Raw genomic sequence first — 21,547 nt, forward strand, 5'->3', positions numbered from 1 at the left:
TTTTAGAGACATTTTTAAACCTATTTATCTTCTGTTTGTGTAAATAATGGATTTAACCAAATGAAAAGAATGAATTAACTAGTAACTTTGATATTTGAAATGTCCGTCGTCACATATGTCTGCGAATTATCTAAGATAATGATACTAATCCTTCCGTACATCGTTTGCGTTTTTCATAGCAGGAAATAATAAAGAAATCATCAATTATGTAATTTGTCACCGGTTCGCAACAGTTATATCACGTAGTACTCAACTAAATACACGTCTGACAATAAATTGATAAGGAAAGATTAAAGTATTTTTGTTGTTGTAGTTTTGGCCTTCGATTTGACTGACAATGGCGCTAAGAATATGGGGCATTAGTCTATATAAATACGGATTATTTCAGTTCGTTAATCACTTTACATTATGAGTTTTCATCTACATCTCGTCTGTGTTTTGCTCGCTCTGCAGAATGTTTATTCTGCTCCGCGGCAAGACGAGCCCTTAGAATGGTGGAAGGAAACAGTTGTCTACCAGATCTACCCTCGATCATTCCAGGATAGTGACGGAGACGGTACAGGAGATTTACAAGGTAATAATAAATTTTCAAATTTACAGGGCAATTTATGAGTATAAATGGCATTGGCCGTTTGATAAATAACATTGGACGAGTTGTAAGAAGCACTCTTTCAAAGTTGACTTTATTTAATCATGGATTGAACGGATTCGTTCAAACTTCAGTTTTTATTTTCCTTTCAATAGCTCCTTACTCCTTCATTCAATTAGCTATGATTCAAATATGTATTTTTAATCTTCATTATAAGCTCTAAAATGTTATTGATCGACATAAATGATCAAATAGCTTTTCGATCATTAATACAATATGACCTGTAAGTCAGTTGGCTAAACTACATTTTAATGTAGAAGTGAAATGCAAACCAAGTATTACAGGTTTTAATTTTGAAAAATAGAAATGACAGTGCGATGTTTCATCAATATCAAAAGCAGGAATGTTCCCTCTTCTGATCTTATTTTCCTTCGGCACTGCTGCCCGGCCAGACTTCTAAGCACCCTTCTCTATTCCTTCCTGGTTTTGTTTTAGCGTTGCAATTTCGAACACTTATTTTGTAAAAGTCTCCTTCTACTGCCTAAGCGTACCTTTTTTCTTTAGTGTTCTGATGTCTGTTTTCTCCATCATAGTTTGATTCAATGTAATTTCCAATACTTTAACTTTTGCCATTCTTTATCGATGCTTCATTCATCATAATCAATTCAACTTTCTGAATCCTGGAACAGTGGAAACCATTTAATAGTTTATGAGTATGCAACATCTAATGCTGTGTATTTGCCATCATAATTATGATAGAAAGCAGTGTCAGTTTCGTTAACTTTCACGCAGACTAAAATGAACCCTTCGGGAACAGTTAGATTCCGGAGCATCTAATTGAGATGTTCGAAATTTACCAAGATTAATTCAGGCTTTTCTCGAATTTATCCCTGGACTATAAGCCTGTTATCAATATTATACTGGGGACGCGCTGGCTCAGTGGTAGAGCGTTCACCTCCGGTACTTGGGGTCCCTGGTACGATCCCAGCTCGCGTCGTGTGGACTTTGTGGTGGACAAACACCGTGCTCGTGGGTTTTCTTGGGGCTCTCCCATTTCCTTCCACTTTCTTCATTTCACTCATCTCTCATCACCGTCTCCTTTAGCCTAACCGACATAACCGTGGGATGTAAAATTCAAAGATTTCATTTTCAACATTATATAACTCAGTATCATATTATTTATTTTATTTTATTTTTAATGTTAGTTCCAATGTTTCGATCTGCACTATATGTTACCATGTTGGTCTTACATAGACTAGAGTCCCTCCAAATAACATAAGGGAAAATTGATCTTTAGAAAAGCAATTTCTGGTTACAAGGCCGTTGAGTTAAGGAAATTTCACGCCTTGTCAAGTGAAAAAGTTTACGTGAAACTAGATAACGTAGGATTTTATAGGTTACATTTTGTGGTATTAGTCTCTAATATGCATTGAATTACATATATTTTTTTCTACTATATATTGCCTTTAGATAGAATTCTGTATGAAAGCCTTTTCATTGTATTTAAGATTCTTCTTTTTACAATATCGCCTATATACATAATTTTGCTGCCTCTGAAAACAGAGTGTATTTGCAAAATTTTCTGTTAATATAGAGACATTGTTCTCTGTTTGTATCCTCTGAATACTGTTTCTATTATGTTTGGGGTATTGTCTTTTATCCAATCAAATCTTTGTTTATTTTTCAAAATGATAACATAATTTAATAGTGAAAAGTCCAAGGATGTCCATCTATCAACATTCGGAGAATTGGAAGGTACTATCCACGTGAAATAGACGAATCCGTTTGCAATCAAGTTGATCTTGGTATAATAAAGCTTGGAATGTAATATTCGGGTATCTACCCAACCTAATGATCGCCTATGTTCGAGAACAATATAGTACCGTGTTTGGTAATGTACTCCCCTCAAAATCTTTCAACATTTTCGTAGTTTTTGGTATGTTTAAAAGTTAACTAAACTAACTCTATAACTTAAGATAGTGTTTCTCAAACGTTTTCCAGGTACGGATCAGTGTTTCTCAAACGTTTTCCAGGTACGGATCACTTTTACTAGGAAGAACATTCTACGTGCTCCTTCGAAATCAACTATATTATTATAGCCTATACCATTTTTTTTAATGTTTTGACCATATACTAATGCAGGGATCCCCAACCAGTGTGTCGAGCAGTCCCATAGAGAGTTTATAATTCAAAAATCATGAAACATTTAATAACCCAACCTAATGATCGCCTATGTTCGAGAACAATATAGTACCGTGTTTGGTAATGTACTCCCCTCAAAATCTTTCAACATTTCCGTAGTTTTTGGTATGTTTAAAAGTTAACTAAACTAACTCTATAACTTAAGATAGTGTTTCTCAAACGTTTTCCAGGTACGGATCAGTGTTTCTCAAACGTTTTCCAGGTACGGATCACTTTTACTAGGAAGAACATTCTACGTGCTCCTTCGAAATCAACTATATTATTATAGCCTATACCATTTTTTTTAATGTTTTGACCATATACTAATGCAGGGATCCCCAACCAGTGTGTCGAGCAGTCCCATAGAGAGTTTATAATTCAAAAATCATGAAACATTTAATAACCCAACCTAATGATCGCCTATGTTCGAGAACAATATAGTACCGTGTTTGGTAATGTACTCCCCTCAAAATCTTTCAACATTTCCGTAGTTTTTGGTATGTTTAAAAGTTAACTAAACTAACTCTATAACTTAAGATAGTGTTTCTCAAACGTTTTCCAGGTACGGATCAGTGTTTCTCAAACGTTTTCCAGGTACGGATCACTTTTACTAGGAAGAACATTCTACGTGCTCCTTCGAAATCAACTATATTATTATAGCCTATACCATTTTTTTTAATGTTTTGACCATATACTAATGCAGGGATCCCCAACCAGTGTGTCGAGCAGTCCCATAGAGAGTTTATAATTCAAAAATCATGAAACATTTAATAACCCAACCTAATGATCGCCTATGTTCGAGAACAATATAGTACCGTGTTTGGTAATGTACTCCCCTCAAAATCTTTCAACATTTCCGTAGTTTTTGGTATGTTTAAAAGTTAACTAAACTAACTCTATAACTTAAGATAGTGTTTCTCAAACGTTTTCCAGGTACGGATCAGTGTTTCTCAAACGTTTTCCAGGTACGGATCACTTTTACTAGGAAGAACATTCTACGTGCTCCTTCGAAATCAACTATATTATTATAGCCTATACCATTTTTTTTAATGTTTTGACCATATACTAATGCAGGGATCCCCAACCAGTGTGTCGAGCAGTCCCATAGAGAGTTTATAATTCAAAAATCATGAAACATTTAATAACCCAACCTAATGATCGCCTATGTTCGAGAACAATATAGTACCGTGTTTGGTAATGTACTCCCCTCAAAATCTTTCAACATTTCCGTAGTTTTTGGTATGTTTAAAAGTTAACTAAACTAACTCTATAACTTAAGATAGTGTTTCTCAAACGTTTTCCAGGTACGGATCAGTGTTTCTCAAACGTTTTCCAGGTACGGATCACTTTTACTAGGAAGAACATTCTACGTGCTCCTTCGAAATCAACTATATTATTATAGCCTATACCATTTTTTTTAATGTTTTGACCATATACTAATGCAGGGATCCCCAACCAGTGTATCGCGACACATTAGTGTGTCGAGCAGTCCCATAGAGAGTTTATAATTCAAAAATCATGAAACATTTAATAATTAGTTAAAATCAATTGTGAGACAAACTGAAGCAGTCATCGCTTCCAGCAGATGCAACAATGCTCAATACTAATGGAGTCACTACTTTATACCAACTTATAGGTTCACAATATTATAATTTACACTGCCAGCCAGAACATTATGACCAACTACCTAATATCCTGTACAGGGGTAGGAGAAAAAAATCTAAAACGTTTGCAAAAGTGTGAAAATCATACCTAGTATGGTGTGGGGCCTCCTTTTGCGTCCAAAACAGCTTGGATCCGGCGTGGAATGGACGTATACAGCTCCTGAATCGTGGTGTGTGGAATTTCGTACCATTGTTCCTACAAAACATGGTCCAGTTCCTTAAGGGATGTTGATGGAGGGTAATGAGACCGAACACGCCTTTCTAACTCAGACCACAATGGCTCAATGATGTTCAGATCTGGTGATTGTGGGACCCAGAGGAGGTGTGATAGCTCCTGGTCATGCTCCTCAAACCATGATTTCACAGTTTTTGCGGCGTGACAGGGTGCCAAATCATCTTGGTAGATGCCATCACCATAGGGGAACAATATTTGGGCCATGGGTAGAACCTGATCCCCTCAAATGGCCTCATACGCCTTAGCATTCATCATTCCATGAAGGGCTATGATGGGACCTGCAGAAAACCACAATATCACTGCCCATACTGTAACAGAACCACCCCCATGCTTTACAGATGAGAGCAGACAGTCTGTATCATAGGCCTGCGACGGTGTTCTTCATACGTAAACACGACCGGTTGTTGGAAATAAGGTGAAGGTCGATTCATCTGACCACATTACGTGTTTCCACTGCTCATGAGTCCACGCCTTGTGGTCCTTGCACCACTGGATACGCCTCTTCGCATTTACTGCTGTGACCAGGGGTTTGGCGATAGGGGCCCTGCCATGCATTTCCATTTTATGTAGTTCCTGTCGCACTGTTTTCGATGAAACCGGGCTCTTAGGCCGGAATTGAGTTCAGATATAATTTTCATTGCAGTGGTCTTCTTTTTAGGTGCTACAATCCGTTTTAATGCCCTCCGGTCCCTATTTGACAGGATTGTCTTTCGACCACTGTTGTGCTTTGCAGAACATTCTATCATGAATTTTGCAATAGAATATGGGGAAATCCACTATAAGAAGTCCAACAATAATATTGCTCTTCCAGGCAATAAAGAGTGGATTCTAACAATGGAGTGAATCTCGAAACATGAAAACCTGCGTACTATAATAATCATTTAATTCGTCCATTCAGAACTCACGGTGCCTCAAGGAACGATCAATAAATTTTAGCGGGATGAGGGAAGAAAAGTTTAGTAGAAAGAGTGAAACCTGTTATTAATCATTTAAGTGTACAGTGTTCAAACACTTACTTACTTGCAAATAGTTTTGATAGTGAATCATTTAAATCTGATAATCTGGATAAAGATAAATTTTGCAGTGTTTATTTTGATTCCTAACAAGTAAACGTAAAAATTAATATCATGTTTCTGAATTTCCTTCCCACAAACTAATGTGTAATGTCCTTAAATCAAGTTTTTTTTTTTTTTCATTAAAAGATGTGCCACTTAATTTCTGATCATCAGTTGAGAATACAGTTTTGTTGAAAGTACATTAAAACTTGGTCCATTATTTATTTATTTACTTGTATAACAATTTGCATTTTTCTTATACAAAGTGCCTTTTTTAATTATTTAGGTATTAAATCAAGGATTGACCATCTTGTGAACATCGGAGTGAAGACGGTATGGTTGTCGCCAATCTACAAATCTCCAATGAAAGATTTTGGTTATGATATCCAGAATTTCACCGATATTGATCCTATTTTTGGAACTCTCGATGATTTTGATCAACTACGACAAGCTTTGGAAGATAACGGTATGTAGATTCTTTACTAAGACCATTAGCACTAGGGATGCATTCGAGTCGAGTCGAGTCGAGATTTAAGCCTGTCTCGACTCGACTCGAGAAAATGTTGTCTCGACTCGTGTCTCGACTCGAAAATATGTTGCTGTCTCGACTCGTGTCTCGACTCGACAGTCTCTGTCTCGACTCGACTCGAATTCGAGTCGAGACGTCTCGAAATTCGAGTCGAGACAAAATATATGAGTTAAAATATACACACACATCAGCCAGACCATTATGACTACCTACCTAATTGTTAGTATGTCCACCTTTTGGCACGAATAACAACGGCAACGCGTCTTGGCGTGGTCGCAATGTTCCTCGGTGGGTCACTGGAGAGAGTTGGCACCACATATGCACACACAGGTCATCTAATTCCCGTAAATTCCGGGGAGGGAGTGATGCGCCCTCAGGTCACGTTCAATCACATCCCAGATGTGATCGATTGGGTTCAGATCCGGAGAGTTTGCACTTGGAACTCGCTCCTGTGTTCCTCGAACCACTCCATCACACTCCTGGCCTTGTGACATGGTGCATTATCTTGTCGAAAAATGCCACTACCGATGAGAAACATGGCCGTCATGAAGGGATGTACGTAGTCTGCAAGCAGCGTGTGACGCCTCGGTCGTCATGGTGCCTTCCTCGAGCTCCAATAGACACATAAATGCTCACCTGAATGTTCCCCAGATAATAATTAAGCCGCAGCCAGTTTGTCTCCGCCCCCCAGTACAGATGTAAAGGAGCTGTTCCCTTGGAACACGACGGATTCGCACCCTCACATCGTCATGATGAAGATGATATCGGGATTCATCAGATAATGCAACGCTCTGACATTGTGCCAAGCTCTAGTGGCGATGGTAACGTATTCATTTCAGTTGTAGTTGCCGATGTCGTGGTGTTAACATTCGCCATCGGTAGGAGTGTTCGGTGCACCGTGTGTTCAGACTAGTGTTGTAAAGGTCTGTGAAAAAAACAGAAATTTTGGGTAAAAAAACAGTTTTTTACGGTTTTCCCGAGCTGGGGAAAAAACGGAAAATTTGGGTATTATCAGAATCATCATTTTTGCTAATCACAGAATCATTTTAGTTAATATGTTAAACATATTTCATAGAGATATCTTCATTGTTGTATGTAAAATTCCGGAAATTTTGAAACCATTAGAAAAAAATCATTTGTTCGGAAATATTGGCAAAAACAGGAAAATATAGTTTAAAAACTATTTGTTGGCCTGATGCTAGTAATCTTACTTGCTGTAACATGTCTGCAACATATACAGTGGGAAGTCGAAAATTCGAACTAGTTGGGACCACAGGTAGTTCGGATTTTCAAATTGTTCGGATTTTCGAAAATGACCAAGAAAATGCCATTTAGGCTTACATATACTGTACGGTATGTTCTTCTATCGATACAGTGGTTATTCAGTACATACAGTAATTACAATACCGTACGTAAGGCTACTTACATTTAATGTTTCTGAAGAACCTGCTTGTACTCTAAATAACACTGTTCTTGTAAGTCACACTTAAAATTTATAGGCCTAATAAAAAAAATAAAAATAAAAATACATGACGAACAATTACATATAAATGAACTTTTGTAAAAACACTGACTTCACATAACGTCGATGGACACGATATTGTTTGTTTCTCGCGTTAAGACAAAATGTAAAAAGTTTCTAGGGACCGCGTTCGAATTTTTGACGTTAGGATTATCGACGTCCTACTATATATGCAATGTATTTCGCTAACGGAAAAATACTTAAAGCAACAGGTTTTAGTTCTACTTTACCCACATATACCGCACAAGTGAGTAAATTTGAGCAGCGAGAAATATATTAAGTGAAACTTCCGTTAGTTATTATTACAGACTAGCAGAATATCCGTTCTTCGCACGGGAAGAATACGTTTCATTTTGGACGCAAAGGGCACCAAAACTGTCCCCAATGAAGTTGTGAAGCCCCAAAACTATGAATTTGACATTAATACCGATAATTTTCAATTATCTTTACATGTCACCATCCCCCTTAGAGTACTAATGGGGCTGAATTTGTGGATTTAAACGGCATCTTCTGTTCATCTCAGCGAGTATGGATTCGAGGCCATTTTCGATCATGTATGTATATATAGGTAGATATATATACATATATACACACAGAGGCGGATCCAAGGGGGCTATCGCCCCCTCTCTTCACACTCAAGTATACACTGCATAAAATGGGCTTCAATCCTGCTTTACACTGGATAAAACTGCAAACTATGGTTTAGCCCCTCCCTTGATCATATCCTGGATCCGCCACTATACTGTACATAATTCTCAAAAAAATTAGGGGTTCAGCTGAAACATCACACAAGACCTTAAGATAGTGTATGAATAAGCTTGTGTTAGACTCATATATATCTTACAAAAAGGAATGCTTTAAGATACACTAGAAAAATGGGGCACATACTGGTGTTGGGGCACGGAAAACCTTGTTCACATGGCTCATGACACAAGACGGTTATGTGTGTACCTCTCGAACTGCTCACAAACAGGCAAGGCAACAACACTGATTGTTCCTTAATATGTCATATGATCACTTCGAATAGCCAACAGAGCCTCGCACCTGCGTGGCATGGATTCAATCAGATTATCGATGAGTTCTTGGGGAATGTTGTGCCACTCATCCAGAAGAGCGACTTCCAGCTCTGGAATGGTTAATGGATTTACTGGCCTAGCGGCAATTCGTTGCCATGCATATTCCAGACATGCTCAATTGGAATGAGATCCGGAGAGCATGCTAGCCACTTCATCCGAGCGATACCCTCAGCATCCAGCATCTCATCCACTAACCGAGCTCTGTGAGGACGAGTATTGTCATCCATGAAAAGGAACGAATCACCAATGGCACCAGCATAGGGAAGAGCAAGAGTTTTCATAATCTCATCCCTATATCTGAGAGCCGTCAAAGAGCCATTTCGGATGATGTGGAGCTCAGTACGCTCACCAATGCTGATTCCTGCCCACACCATCAGTCCACCACCATGATACTGGGATCTTTCTCGCACAAACATGGGATTCTGTCGTGTTCCACAATCTCTCCAGATGAAAACACGTCGATTATCAGGCTCCACACTGAATCGAGATTCGTCAGAGAACAAAACATTGCCCCATTCATTGCGTCCCAACCCACGATGTTCCTCTACCTTCGCTCTTCGATCAACACGGTGTCGTGCAGTTAATGGGACACACACCATAGGCCTACGTGCGTAGAGACCACCTTCTCGAAGGCGATTGCGGACCGTTTGAGTGGATATTGTGCGTCCTGTTGTTGTTCGGAAGGCTTGCGGGAGCAGAGTTGTATTCTGACGCCGGTTTTGACGGGCTGTTAACAAGAGATAACGATCGTCTCTGGCTTTGGTTGCTAGTGGACGGCTCTGTCTTTGTCTTCTTCGAACACTTCAAGTTGTTTGTAATCGATTCCACAATCGGGAAATCACACTTTGTGCCACTCCCATGGCATGTGACACCTCCCGCTGTAACTGACCAGCTTCCAACCTGCCGACAGCTCGCCATGCCAACTATTCTGGCAAATCACGTTGTTGCGCAATTTCACTACGTAGATTTGTGACGCACTAAACACAATGAAAACAAAGGTATCCTGGAGCTGGAATGTATTGGCAGCGCCACACTACAAAATGATATCTGTTAGCGCCACGTCACTGATCACGTGCACAGATGTTTCAAACGGTTCGTTTGCACGATGGGCCTTAAGAGCCCTCACTACTTCTCGAGCATGTCAGATTTCAGTGTTCTGGGAGCGGGGAGAAGGGTAGTGTAGGTGTGGCCATTCGTCTGTCAGTCGAACTCGTCCTGTAGTGTTTCCACTTTGCATTAAATATCGTTATCGGTACTTACACATTTTCCTCTTGTTTTGTCATTTGTTAGGAAAATTCTACCACATTCTCATAGGTGACGTATTCACACAAAAGATACTACAAATTTCTTACTGTTTTTCTTGCAGAATTCGTACAGAACGTTAACTTTCTTGTTGAATTATTTTTTTCCTTTAGACAATTCTCTCATATCAGATATGGTAACCTTGAAATTCCGCCCAAAATAGTTCTCATCAATAAATGTGTAAATTTCGGTTATAAGCTTTCTTTAAAACTTTTCAATGCTTCAAAACAATCATAGTGAACCTTCCTGACATCCGTACAGACACTGATCTCAACATAAACGATGAATCCTATACTTCTGGGACAGTTTACTGCAATACTTCCGCGATGCTTGAATGGCAATGAAGTTGCACTGTAGTCGACCTCGAAACTACCCTGTACTCTGCAACAGCGCTAGAGATATGAATAAGCGACATACCACACAGACACAAATACACACACACTCACAACGCGTGAACACAGGTTCTTCTTAGAAACGGGCGCGCAGACTTTTGATACCTGCCGGACAGATAGTAAAATTATTCCCGCACTCCACAGTCCATTGACACGGTTTCCAGCTGTGGAGGAGACCTTTCAGTTTGTCAAAAAGATGAAGGGACTTCGTAATGAGAACTGCTGTGTTGCGTTTCCTGAAGATTTGTATTTAGTCTCCCATTGTAAGAAAGCATATGCCCTATGCAATTTCAGAAACGTATATCACAATACTTCACACGCAAAAAATGCTAATACAGTGACGTCACTAAAATATTTTTATTGGGGGGCTGAAGATATTTAGGGGGGGCATACTCCCCAACAACCCAAAAACTCCGTTTAGTATTTTAGAATCATCTTCAATCAAGGACACAATGAAATTCGCTTTTGGGCGAGGGAAGGGGGGGGGGGAGAATATTGTTGCTGCTCTACGCTTTCATATTTTTGTTATCATAGTCATGTTTATTTGTTTCACTTTTATCGTTGCGGAAATGCACATTCTTGTACTTCATCGATTCATTCAGTTCTTAAAAATACTTCATGAAAAACTTCTTTCTCAGCAATCTTACTTTTATATTCGACTTCTGACCTGCCTGAAATAGTAATACAATAAGATAAAAATAGGCAATAATAAGTAACACATAAAATTTCTTAAAAGCTATCCATCTAAAATTTACCGCATGAGATAGTTTATAGTTGAGACCTCACCTTGCGGAAACTAAGAAGTAAAGGAATGAGAAGTTCAGTTCACATAGTATTTCCAAGTGAGAAATACGATAGAAAAGCATAATTACGTCCAGTGGCGTATTTACGATTTTGTTTCGGAAGGGGCTTTCCTAACTTTCGGGTGGGGGAGCTTTGCCTGGAAATGTGAAAATTCTGCAAGATATTGCAGTTACTTTATTATAGTAAGATTTCGTGGGGGGGAGGTTAAGCCCGGAAGTCCCCCTAAATACACCACTGATTACGTGATAATCATAATAGCTATTGCTTTTCTCAGCTAAATCTAACACATCAACAAGTATCTGTAGTCGCTCGCCGAAGACTGAACTTCACATTGAGAACTCTATACAGAACGCGTTGCTGTTTATTGAAGCTAAAAGAAGACAACCCAATATATCATGAGTCTACTGATGGCGTGTTAGAATCTTACTTTTGAAATAAATTTCTCAGTATATAACGTATTTTCAGTGTGAGATTTGGGAGGGGAGCTTGGAAGAAATTTCTGGGCTTTAACCCCCCCAAATAAGGCCTAGTGACGCCACTGTACATATAGTCGTCTTCTGAAAATCAAAACGAAATTAGGTAAGTAAATATGTATATTTTAAAATAAAGTGCTTACATACTGAACTTGCATACAATAAAAAGTCTCATATCACAGAAACAGACACTTTGTATTGGGTCCATTATTTCCCTTAAATGACTACATAGTAAACAACAAGATGAAAAAAAAAGACACATGCTCAAATTGGTTATATTTACATATTATCCATACACTGAATAATTACGTTTCGATTCTGTTTCTTTTCCCATCCCCTCTCTCTTTTGCAGGTACCGTAAGAGAAGGTTACTTTGCACACGATTTAAGGAATTTTAAAGAAAATCGCATGTAACTTAGAAACGTAATGATTTAGAACACTGTATTTTAAACATATTATAGCTAGATATGTGTGGAAAACATTCGTATAAGTTCATTAGTAAACATTCAGTATAACCATAGTTACTGAAATATAAACTTTGGTGAAAAGTAACCCCATAGTTGGGGTCACTTTCCACAACATACAAAAAAGTACGTTAACATACGAATATAACGTTTCTGTGCAATGTTTTCCCTTCAGTATTTATATATTTTACTTTCTACACAAAACTGCATACAGTTTACAAATATTGATATTAGAACGAGGGTACTGGTATCGATACTAAGTATAAATTACCAATATTTGTGAAGAAAATTATGTATTTTCTGGTACCGGCACAGGGACTACATTCTAATAGTTCAGCATATGTCCCACATAAATGCCAACTCAGGATCAGAAAAAAAATCCCCGTGAACTGATTTGCCTGGGTTATTCCTTATACCCAAGAATATCATCTCAACCGTAATTAGTGGAAGATTTACGGAGTTTGAGACTTTCAGGCTGAAGTCCACCCAAATTGCATGATTTCTTTTTCAAAAAATCTAATGCTAATCATCAAGCCGTTGACAACCCTAAACTCGGGCCGAGCAGCTATGAACATGTTTGGCCGACGCTCTATGAGTTTTAACAATTTTTGGCTCAAGCCCGAATACTTGTTCCTCCGGAACTCAAACCCAGAACCTCGTGACCGATGTCCTTGCCTCCTGAAGATTCCTCGAAGACCGAGATCGATAGTCAACTAGTTTCAAGTATTTCAGTCCAAACCGCCGACCTTTCATGCTTATACACAGTGTTATAATAATAATAATAATAATAATAATAATAATAATAATAATAATAATAATAATAATAATAATAATAATAATAATAATAATAATAATAATAATAATAATTAGTAGTAGTAGTAGTAGTAGTAGTAGTAAAGTAGTAGTAGTAGTAGTAGTAGTAGTAGTAGTAGTAGTAGTAGTAGTAGTAGTAGTAGTAGTAGTAGTAGTAGTAGTATAATCATCATCATCATCATTGATAATTATACTGTCTATGTAGGATATTTGAAGAGAGTACTTGGAACTACACAGGGTTTAGCTCAAATTGGCTCGTTTTGGCTCGACTCGACTCGAAACTTGACAGAAATTCGAGTCGAGTTGGAAGAGATTTTTCGAGCCGAGTTTTCGAGTCGAGCTCAAAGATATCTGTTTCAAGTTGAGTCGAGTTTCAAAGAAAACTCGCTCGTGCCCATCCCTAAGTATTACAGTCTTCATTGATAAATCAGTGGCCACCCCTAGAAACCTGGAACGGTGAAACGGATGTCAAATCAGAGAGTTTCTGGGGCAAACTTCTAATCTCCATACTTTGTTATTTATCATTATACCCATTATTACAATTTGGCCTATTATGATTTGAATCTAATTGAACTTTCATTCTCATTTGTGAAAACTGTATTATATGGAATATGATTACTTATCATCATTAACTGGAGATGGGCAGATATGGTTTTTCAGAGAGAAATGGAAAGTTTCGCCAATAGGGACTGTTGCTGCCCTGATATTTCTGCTTTACTCTAGCAGAATTATAATCATTGATAATATTACCTCTGCCTTATATTAGCATGTTTCATAGTAAAATATATAACACTAAAAATATGCAAAATACAAGTCAATTACATACTATATAGTGACCCTGGTGGAATGAGTGGTTACGCTCGTCGCATTCTAATCAGGGGCCGCGGTGGCTCAGTGGTAGAGCGCAGTTGGAGTGGGTCAGTGGGTCAAGTTTTCTGAGTGGGTCAGTGGGTCGTGGGTCAACAGCATGTGACCCACTGTGACCCACCACCCACCGTGACCCACTGCGACCCACCACCCACCGTGACCCACTGCGACCCACCACCCACCATGACCCACTGTGACCCACCACCCTCCGTGACCCACTGCGACCCACCACACACCATGACCCACTGTGACCCACCACCCACCATGACCCACTGTGACCCACCACCCACCGTGACCCACTGCGACCCACCGACTCAGTATGATCTACCGATCCTCTCTGCTCACTGCATTGTAGACAGTATCTTCTGAAGACTGGTAAATTTGTGTCTGTTTTACTTTCAAGACCTTCATTTCCCTTCCTTTTCCACTTGTTTCTGTCTACCTACCTGAGGTGAGTATATCTAACCAAGTGAAAAAAGAACTTCAGGCACTTTTGGATATTGATATTTTTAATTGTAATAATAGCAATAGGACTTACACTACAACTTGGCTTTCGAGACCTGTGAGTTTTTAGAGCTAACTACTGGAAAAAAATACATTTTTGAATCACTGTAATATTAAAAAAAAAAATGCATGTAACTATGTGTGCCTGATCATCACGGTCAAATTGCCAAGTAAAATGAAATTACTTTTGGTATATAGTTCGGCCTTAATCCAAATTGGGATGTTATATTGCTTTTATTATAATGCATAATATCCTAAGGAGGTAGTGAGGATTCAAATTTTTGCGGAAAAAAAAATGAGTATCTCGCAACCCGTTAAACTTACGGAGCTGAAATTCAGTGTATTAACTCTTTATTGAAAATAAACAGAATGTGTCCTAGCATTTTTAAAATTCTCCTTTATGTGGGGGAGGGGCACTTTGCTATATATGGAAAATTGGTAGTCAGTTGGTTTGTAAAAAATAGGGATGGGCACGAGCGAGCTCGAGCGAGTTTTCTTTGAAACTCGACTCGACTCGAAACCATTTTATATCGTAAAGGTCAGATCCACCGTTATTGTAACAGAGTTGTGCTTGAGCGATTGACTAGAAATTCAAACTCCGATTAGTGATAATTTCGCACTCTTGTTTTATTACAAGTGTAAACTCTTTAGTCAGTTCAGAAGAGGCCGTGGATCGTGTTCAGAGTTGGTGATGATGGATTTTGGTGAGTCAGAGTAGGTCAAAGTGGATGAGAGTAGTTCATGGTGGGTAATGGGTCAGAGTGGGTCACCGTGGGTGGTGGGTCACGGTGGGTGGTGGGTCAGAGTGGGTCACCGTGCGTGGTGGGTCAGAGTGGGTCACCGTAGGTGGTGGGTCATGGTGGGTCAGAGTGGGTCATGGTGGGTGGTGGGTCAGAGTGGGTCACGGTGGGTGGTGGGTCAGAGTGGGCCACGGTGGGTGGTGGGTCATGGTGGGTCAGTGGATCGTGGGTCACGGTGGGTGATGGGTCAGTGGGTCGTGGGTCAAGTTTTCATTGACCCACGCCAACTCTGGTAGAGCGTTCACCTCTGGTGCTTGGGGTCCCGGGTTCGATCCCAGCCCCCGCCAAGTCAACTTTGTGGTGGACAAACACCGTGTGCGTGGGTTTTCTCGGGGTTCTCCCGTTTCCTCCTACTTTCTTCATTCCACAATTTCATTCATTACTCATCATCACCGTCTCCTTTAGCCTAACCGGCATAAGCGTGGGACGTAAAACTCAAAGATTTAATTTCATTTTTTTTCGCATTCTAATCAGTGCTTGGGTTCAATTCCCTGTGGGACACAAGTGGCTCGTGTCTCACGTTAAACTATAGATCTCGTCCTTTGGACGTCATCATAATCCCATAGAATATAATGGCAAACCACCATGGGCTTACCTTGCCAAGAGATATTCGGGTTAAATACCTACTTTCGGGCAGAACACTCATCATCATATAATGTACACCGTTAGTTGTCTTCATTTTTTAAGTTCCGTTTTCTTTCTACATCACTTCAAGTGCAAAACTTTTTTTTTTTTTTTTTTTTTTGCGCTAGTAACCTCATCACCTTACGATACGTACAAGTAAAGTGAGACATTCACCAAAAACAAACAAAAAAAAAAAAAAAAGAAAGAAAGAAAAGAAAAGAATAAATAGGTGCAGGCACGTGTAATGTTAGATGCGTGGTATTCGCAAAAAAAAAAAAAAAAAAAAAAGGTTTTTAGTATTTGTTGCCAGGGTAACTATTATCACTGGCATGGTACTGTAACTTATCATTTAATATTAGCAATGTCCGTTGACTAAATACTAGCCCGGTTTCTGAAATTATGTTCGGGAAGAGAAACCGAAGTCAAATAGCAGTAATAGGTGAGACAATACCAAGAATGTATCTGCAGCACACCAACAAAATGTACTCAAAATTATAGCCTATTTGTGAGGTCCTAGAAAGGATAATGACTCCAGCTTTCTGAATTTCTCGTAACCTTCTTTAGACCACCTGATTTTCTAGTCAGTAAAATGTTTTTCCTTTGATTTTCCCTCAGTGATTTCGGTCGCTACTTTGCCACAGAACCGAGAATATTTATAAAACGAGAATGGCCTTCTGATAAGGATTGTGAACAGGGACGTACGCAGGGGCTGGGTCCTGGGGGTCCGGATCCCCCCGAAATTTCGACTTTTGTATAAATTTAGCCTAAGTTTAGGAGCAATTTTAGGAATTTTGATATACAATACCCTCATTTGGACCACGGTGGCTCAGTGGTAGAGGGTTCACCTCTGGTGCTTGGGGTCCCGGGATCGATCCTAGCCCCCGCCAAGTGAACTTTGTGGTGGACAAACACCGTGTGCGTGGGTTTTCTCGGGGTTCTCCCGTTTCCTCCCACTTTCTTCATTCCACCATTTTCATTCATTACTCATTATCACCGTCTCCTTTAGCCTAACCGGCATAATCGTGAGACGTAAAACTCAAAGATTTCATTTTTTTCATTTGGAGTTTGGACCCCCCGAAATAAATTCCTACGTACGGTACGCTACTGATTGTGAATTATGCGACCACCCTCGCCTACTTTACAATTTGGTTTCAAGCTCTTTACTTCTTCTTTCGCATAGGCAAAGTATCAAAATACTTATAGTCTTTACTGATGAGTGATAAACATAACAGTGATATACTTGATAAAAGAAAGACAGAATTTTTATGCTGAAGACGTCCAGTTGATAGAAAAGCCATCAACATTTAGGGTATTCGGTGCACTAAATTACAAATCAAAATCTTAAACTAACAACTTATCTAAAAATTTAATTAAAAATCTACCCAAGTAATGAATGAAAAATTAAGAAGAAAATTTTGTCAATAGTTTCAAAATTTACAAATGACATTTAACTTTGTCCGTTCCCTCCAGGCAGCTAAATTTTCGCCTCGATTTTTCTTCCTTCTTGCAGAAAGATAAAGGCCGCTCTTCTTCCTTTTCTGAGATGGCATTTTCCTAACGATTACTTTCTTCAAAGCTGCACAAACACAGTGCGGAAGCAAAACAAAAACGCACTATGCGTTCGCCCTGGAATTCAGAGATTACAAACCTACCAACAGAGGAAAGAATTACCGAACGTGACATAAGCAGCCGATTTCGAACGAAGTGAACTCGTATTTCGCGCCTCCAAGAAGTTGAGTGAGGCAGACTGCAAGGAATAGTATCACTCCGCGCTGACGTCAGAAAGTGGGTGGGTCTATGCTTGCAGCAAACGCCGCCTATGCTGGCTGGATTTTTTTTAACGTACCATTTTCTTTTTTACGTAATAGTTTTGCTAATATGCATTTAAAATAGATTTTGATTTCAGGAACGTTTAGCAAAAGGTACAATCTACAAATCCCTGTTTTTACTTTTTCTTTTACGCAACAATTTGTTTCTCTGTTGAAGAGTAATTGCTAGACAAGCTGTCAATTCGATATTTTATTAATACTTTTATTAATTAAAGTTTTTTTACCATGCTTATTGGTGGAAAGAACTACAGACAACTGTTACATACAATTTAATCTATCTAACAAAAAAAAGAGCACAACGATATCTCACATGATAAGAGAATTAGAGCGAAAATAGATTACCATGGATTTAAATGGCAATAGCGAACTTGGACAGAATGCAATAACTCCTCTTCAGGATTTTAATCTGAACTGGACAAAATACAGTGTTCTCACATTATTCGTAAGAAGTTTTACATGTGTTTTCATCTGATTCCCTAATTTTTTTGATCAATATATATATATATATAGATAGATAGATGTAGATATATATTAGATAAATATACCCATTCTTCGCATGGAAGTCAAGGCCTGTGGAAGTATTACCCTCATTTCCGCGACCGCGAAAATTATGGATCTGAGACTAAATCGATCATTTTGGATTACTTTTACATGTCTCGGTATATCCTCCCTTCCCCGCTGATTCTCGGTCCGCATACAATGGTAGCTGAATTTGCAAGTGATCACTAATGAAAGTGTCACCATTCATCTCAGCGACCGCGAAAAGTATGGATTTGACACTAATATCGGTCATTTTGTATTACTTTTACATGTTACGGTATCCCCACTCCCCGCTGACTCCCGGCCCACATACAATGGTAGCTGAATTAGCAAGTGATCACTAATGAAAGTGTCACCATTCATCTCAGCGACTGCGAAAACTATGGATTTGACACTAATATCGGTCATTGTGGATTACTTTTACATGTTTCCGTATCCCCACCCCCCGCTGACTCCCGGTCCACATACAATGGTAGCTGAATTAGCAAGTGATCACTAATGAAAGTGTCACCATTCATCTCAGCGACCGCGAAAACTATGGATTTGACACTAATATCGGTCATTGTGAATTACTTTTACATGTTACGGTATCCCCACCCCCCGCTGACTCCCGGCCCACATACAATGGTAGCTGAATTTGCAAGTGATCACTAATGAAAGTGTCACCATTCATCTCAGCGACCGCGAAAACTATGGATTTGACACTAATATATGTCATTTTGTATTACTTTTACATGTTTCGGTATCCCCCCCCCGCTGACTCCCGGCCCACATACAATGGTAGCTGAATTAGCAAGTGATCACTAATGAAAGTGTCACCATTCATCTCAGCGACCGCAAAAACTATGGATTTGACACTAATATCGGTCATTGTGGATTACTTTTACATCTCTCGGTATATCCCCCCCCCCCCCCGCTGATTCTCGGCCCGCATACAATGGTATCTGAATTTGCAAATATCGCTAATGGAAGTGTCACCATTGTTCTCAGCGATCACGAAAACTATGGATTTGACACTAATATTGGTCATTTTGTATTACTTTTACATGTTTCGGTATCCCCGCCCCCGCTTACTCCCGGCCCGCATACAATGGTAGCTGAATTTGCAAGTGATCACTAATGAAAGTGTCACCATTCATCTCAGCAACCGCGAAAGTATGGATTTGGCACTAATATCGGTCATTTTGGATTACTTTTACTTGTCTCGGTTTTCCCCCCTCCCCGCTGACTCCCGGCCCACATGCGATTGTAGCTGAATTTGCAAATCATCGCTAATGGAAGTGTCACTATTGATCTCAGAGACCGCGAAAACTATGGATTTGACACTAATATCGGTCATTGTGGATTACTTTTAGATGTCTCGATATCTCAACTCCCCCATCCCGTTGACCCCCGACCCGGTGCCGCATAGCATGAATTTGGAAGTTAATGCGATCGGAGTTTCACCATTGATTTCAGCGACCGCGAAAACTATGAATTCAACACTCATATCTGTTATTTTCTACTACTTTTACATGTCCCGGTAAACAACCCTTGAGACCCCCCTGGTTCGAATTTTGACAAAATCGTTTAACTCTGGTCTGGAGCCTGGACCAAGGTATTCGTGACTAAAATTTGGTAACTCTCGGTCAATTTGTCTGGTTCCCAAGCCGGTTCCGGTAAACGCCTCCCCATGAAACTCCCCTGGTTCGAAATTTGAAAACAACTTTTCGTCTTGATCTCGGGCCTAGGCCAAGGTACCCCTGACCAAAATTTGGTAACTCTCGGTCCACTCGTCTGGTCCCCAGGCCGCATACAGACAGACAAACTCACAAACTGTTTATTTTATTTATATTAGACTAGATAGATTCTTGGAAATTATACCAGATTTTCATATTATCTTTCTGAACTAATTTTAAAGACCCGCTCCTACTTATCTTTATATGTATACAGTATATCTATATTTATATCTATATATGTATATAACAAACGCAGGAATTACCCCATAAATAACACTCCTGGAGGACCCCTTTCTCAAACACTTGTACAAACTTCAGTTTTCGTACCGGATGATTACCGAGACCTGGTGGGAAAAAAAAACTGCTTTTGCGTTCGAATTAAAAAAAAAAATAGTTCTCCTCAGATTAGTATTCACTGATAATATTTTTATAAAATTTAAATTTGATGGGTAAATCAGTGGACTTTGAATACATCCACATCGTATCCACTGAGTTGCGAAATTGTGTACCTCCAAACATGAACGGCCGAAGAAAATTTTCTAGGGGAACATCTTCAATGTTTGCTATATTAGTCTGGCATTTAATGTTCATGGTTTGTTATATTACGTATACATTTTCGTGAGCCAGGGAGGTTCATTCTTATCAAACACGGAGATTATGAAGGAGCAGATCTACTGTACAAAATATAATAAAAACATCTCTTTCGGATTTCTATTATCCCGCAGTCCAACCCCGAGACGGAAACATAAGAGATAGGCTTTTTGTTTTTAAACAAGATAACGTGTCTAGCGAATGCTTTACATTGTGAAGATTATATTAGTGAAAATTAAACGAATATAATTTTACAACTTAATATACATATTACTAAATGTTTAGCTCCCCGTTGCTATGTTGTTAGCGATGCGCCTTTCTCGAACGAGGTTTGATTCATGGTGAAGCTCATGTGTTTCAAATCCGACATTAAACTGTATGTTCACGTCTTGTAGAGCTTTGCTCCTAAAAACGACGCTAAACTATAATCTAATTTAATATTATTAATATTAAAAAATAATGACTTATCAATGTGACGTCAATTTGGCAGTCATCAAATCCATTTTATACTTTCCCTTAATCCAGTGGATATTAATATAACAATTACGAGACACACGCGCATATAAATACTCAGAAACAAGCACATACACACGTATACATACACAAATATGAACACTTCAAATCTATTTACATGTGTTGGACTGCACTGCATCAAGTATCTTCTCATGTATCTGTATTTTCTGATTCATCCACAGATTTCTTATTTGTACGCATCAATCATTTTAGCATTTTCGGGAAGGTTCAGGGTTCGTTCTTCATTTAAAGAGTCGGTTCTCTGTATTGGAAACAGAATAAGGGGAGGGTGGGGGAATTTATACTTTATGAATGGATAACATTTTAAGAAATATATACAAAACATGCCGCTTCCGATGCAGCACTAAAGCATTTCTTTTAGCGGTGTACTACTAGTGGTACCCTGGTGATAATACCCCCTCCCCTCTCAAGTTGTAAAGTGAGAAGGGACAGAAACATCCC

General features: G+C 39.1%; 1 protein-coding gene across 1 annotated transcript in view; it reads left to right on the forward strand.

Moving 5' to 3' along the window:
* The first annotated feature begins 369 nt into the window (after nucleotides 1-369).
* LOC145664292 (alpha-glucosidase-like) overlaps nucleotides 370-21,547 on the forward strand; it is a 43,513-nt gene continuing 22,335 nt past the window's right edge. Inside the window, exons 1-2 of the mRNA XM_081730829.1 lie at nucleotides 370-574; nucleotides 6,011-6,190. Coding sequence (XP_081586955.1) covers nucleotides 409-574; nucleotides 6,011-6,190 — 346 coding nt within the window. The 5' untranslated portion in view covers nucleotides 370-408. The remainder of the gene's footprint in view (nucleotides 575-6,010; nucleotides 6,191-21,547) is intronic.

Source organism: Thermobia domestica, chromosome 11 (genome assembly GCF_964235325.1).
Source record: "Thermobia domestica chromosome 11, izTheDome1.hap1.1, whole genome shotgun sequence".
In the NCBI taxonomy this organism is placed as follows: domain Eukaryota; kingdom Metazoa; phylum Arthropoda; class Insecta; order Zygentoma; family Lepismatidae; genus Thermobia; species Thermobia domestica.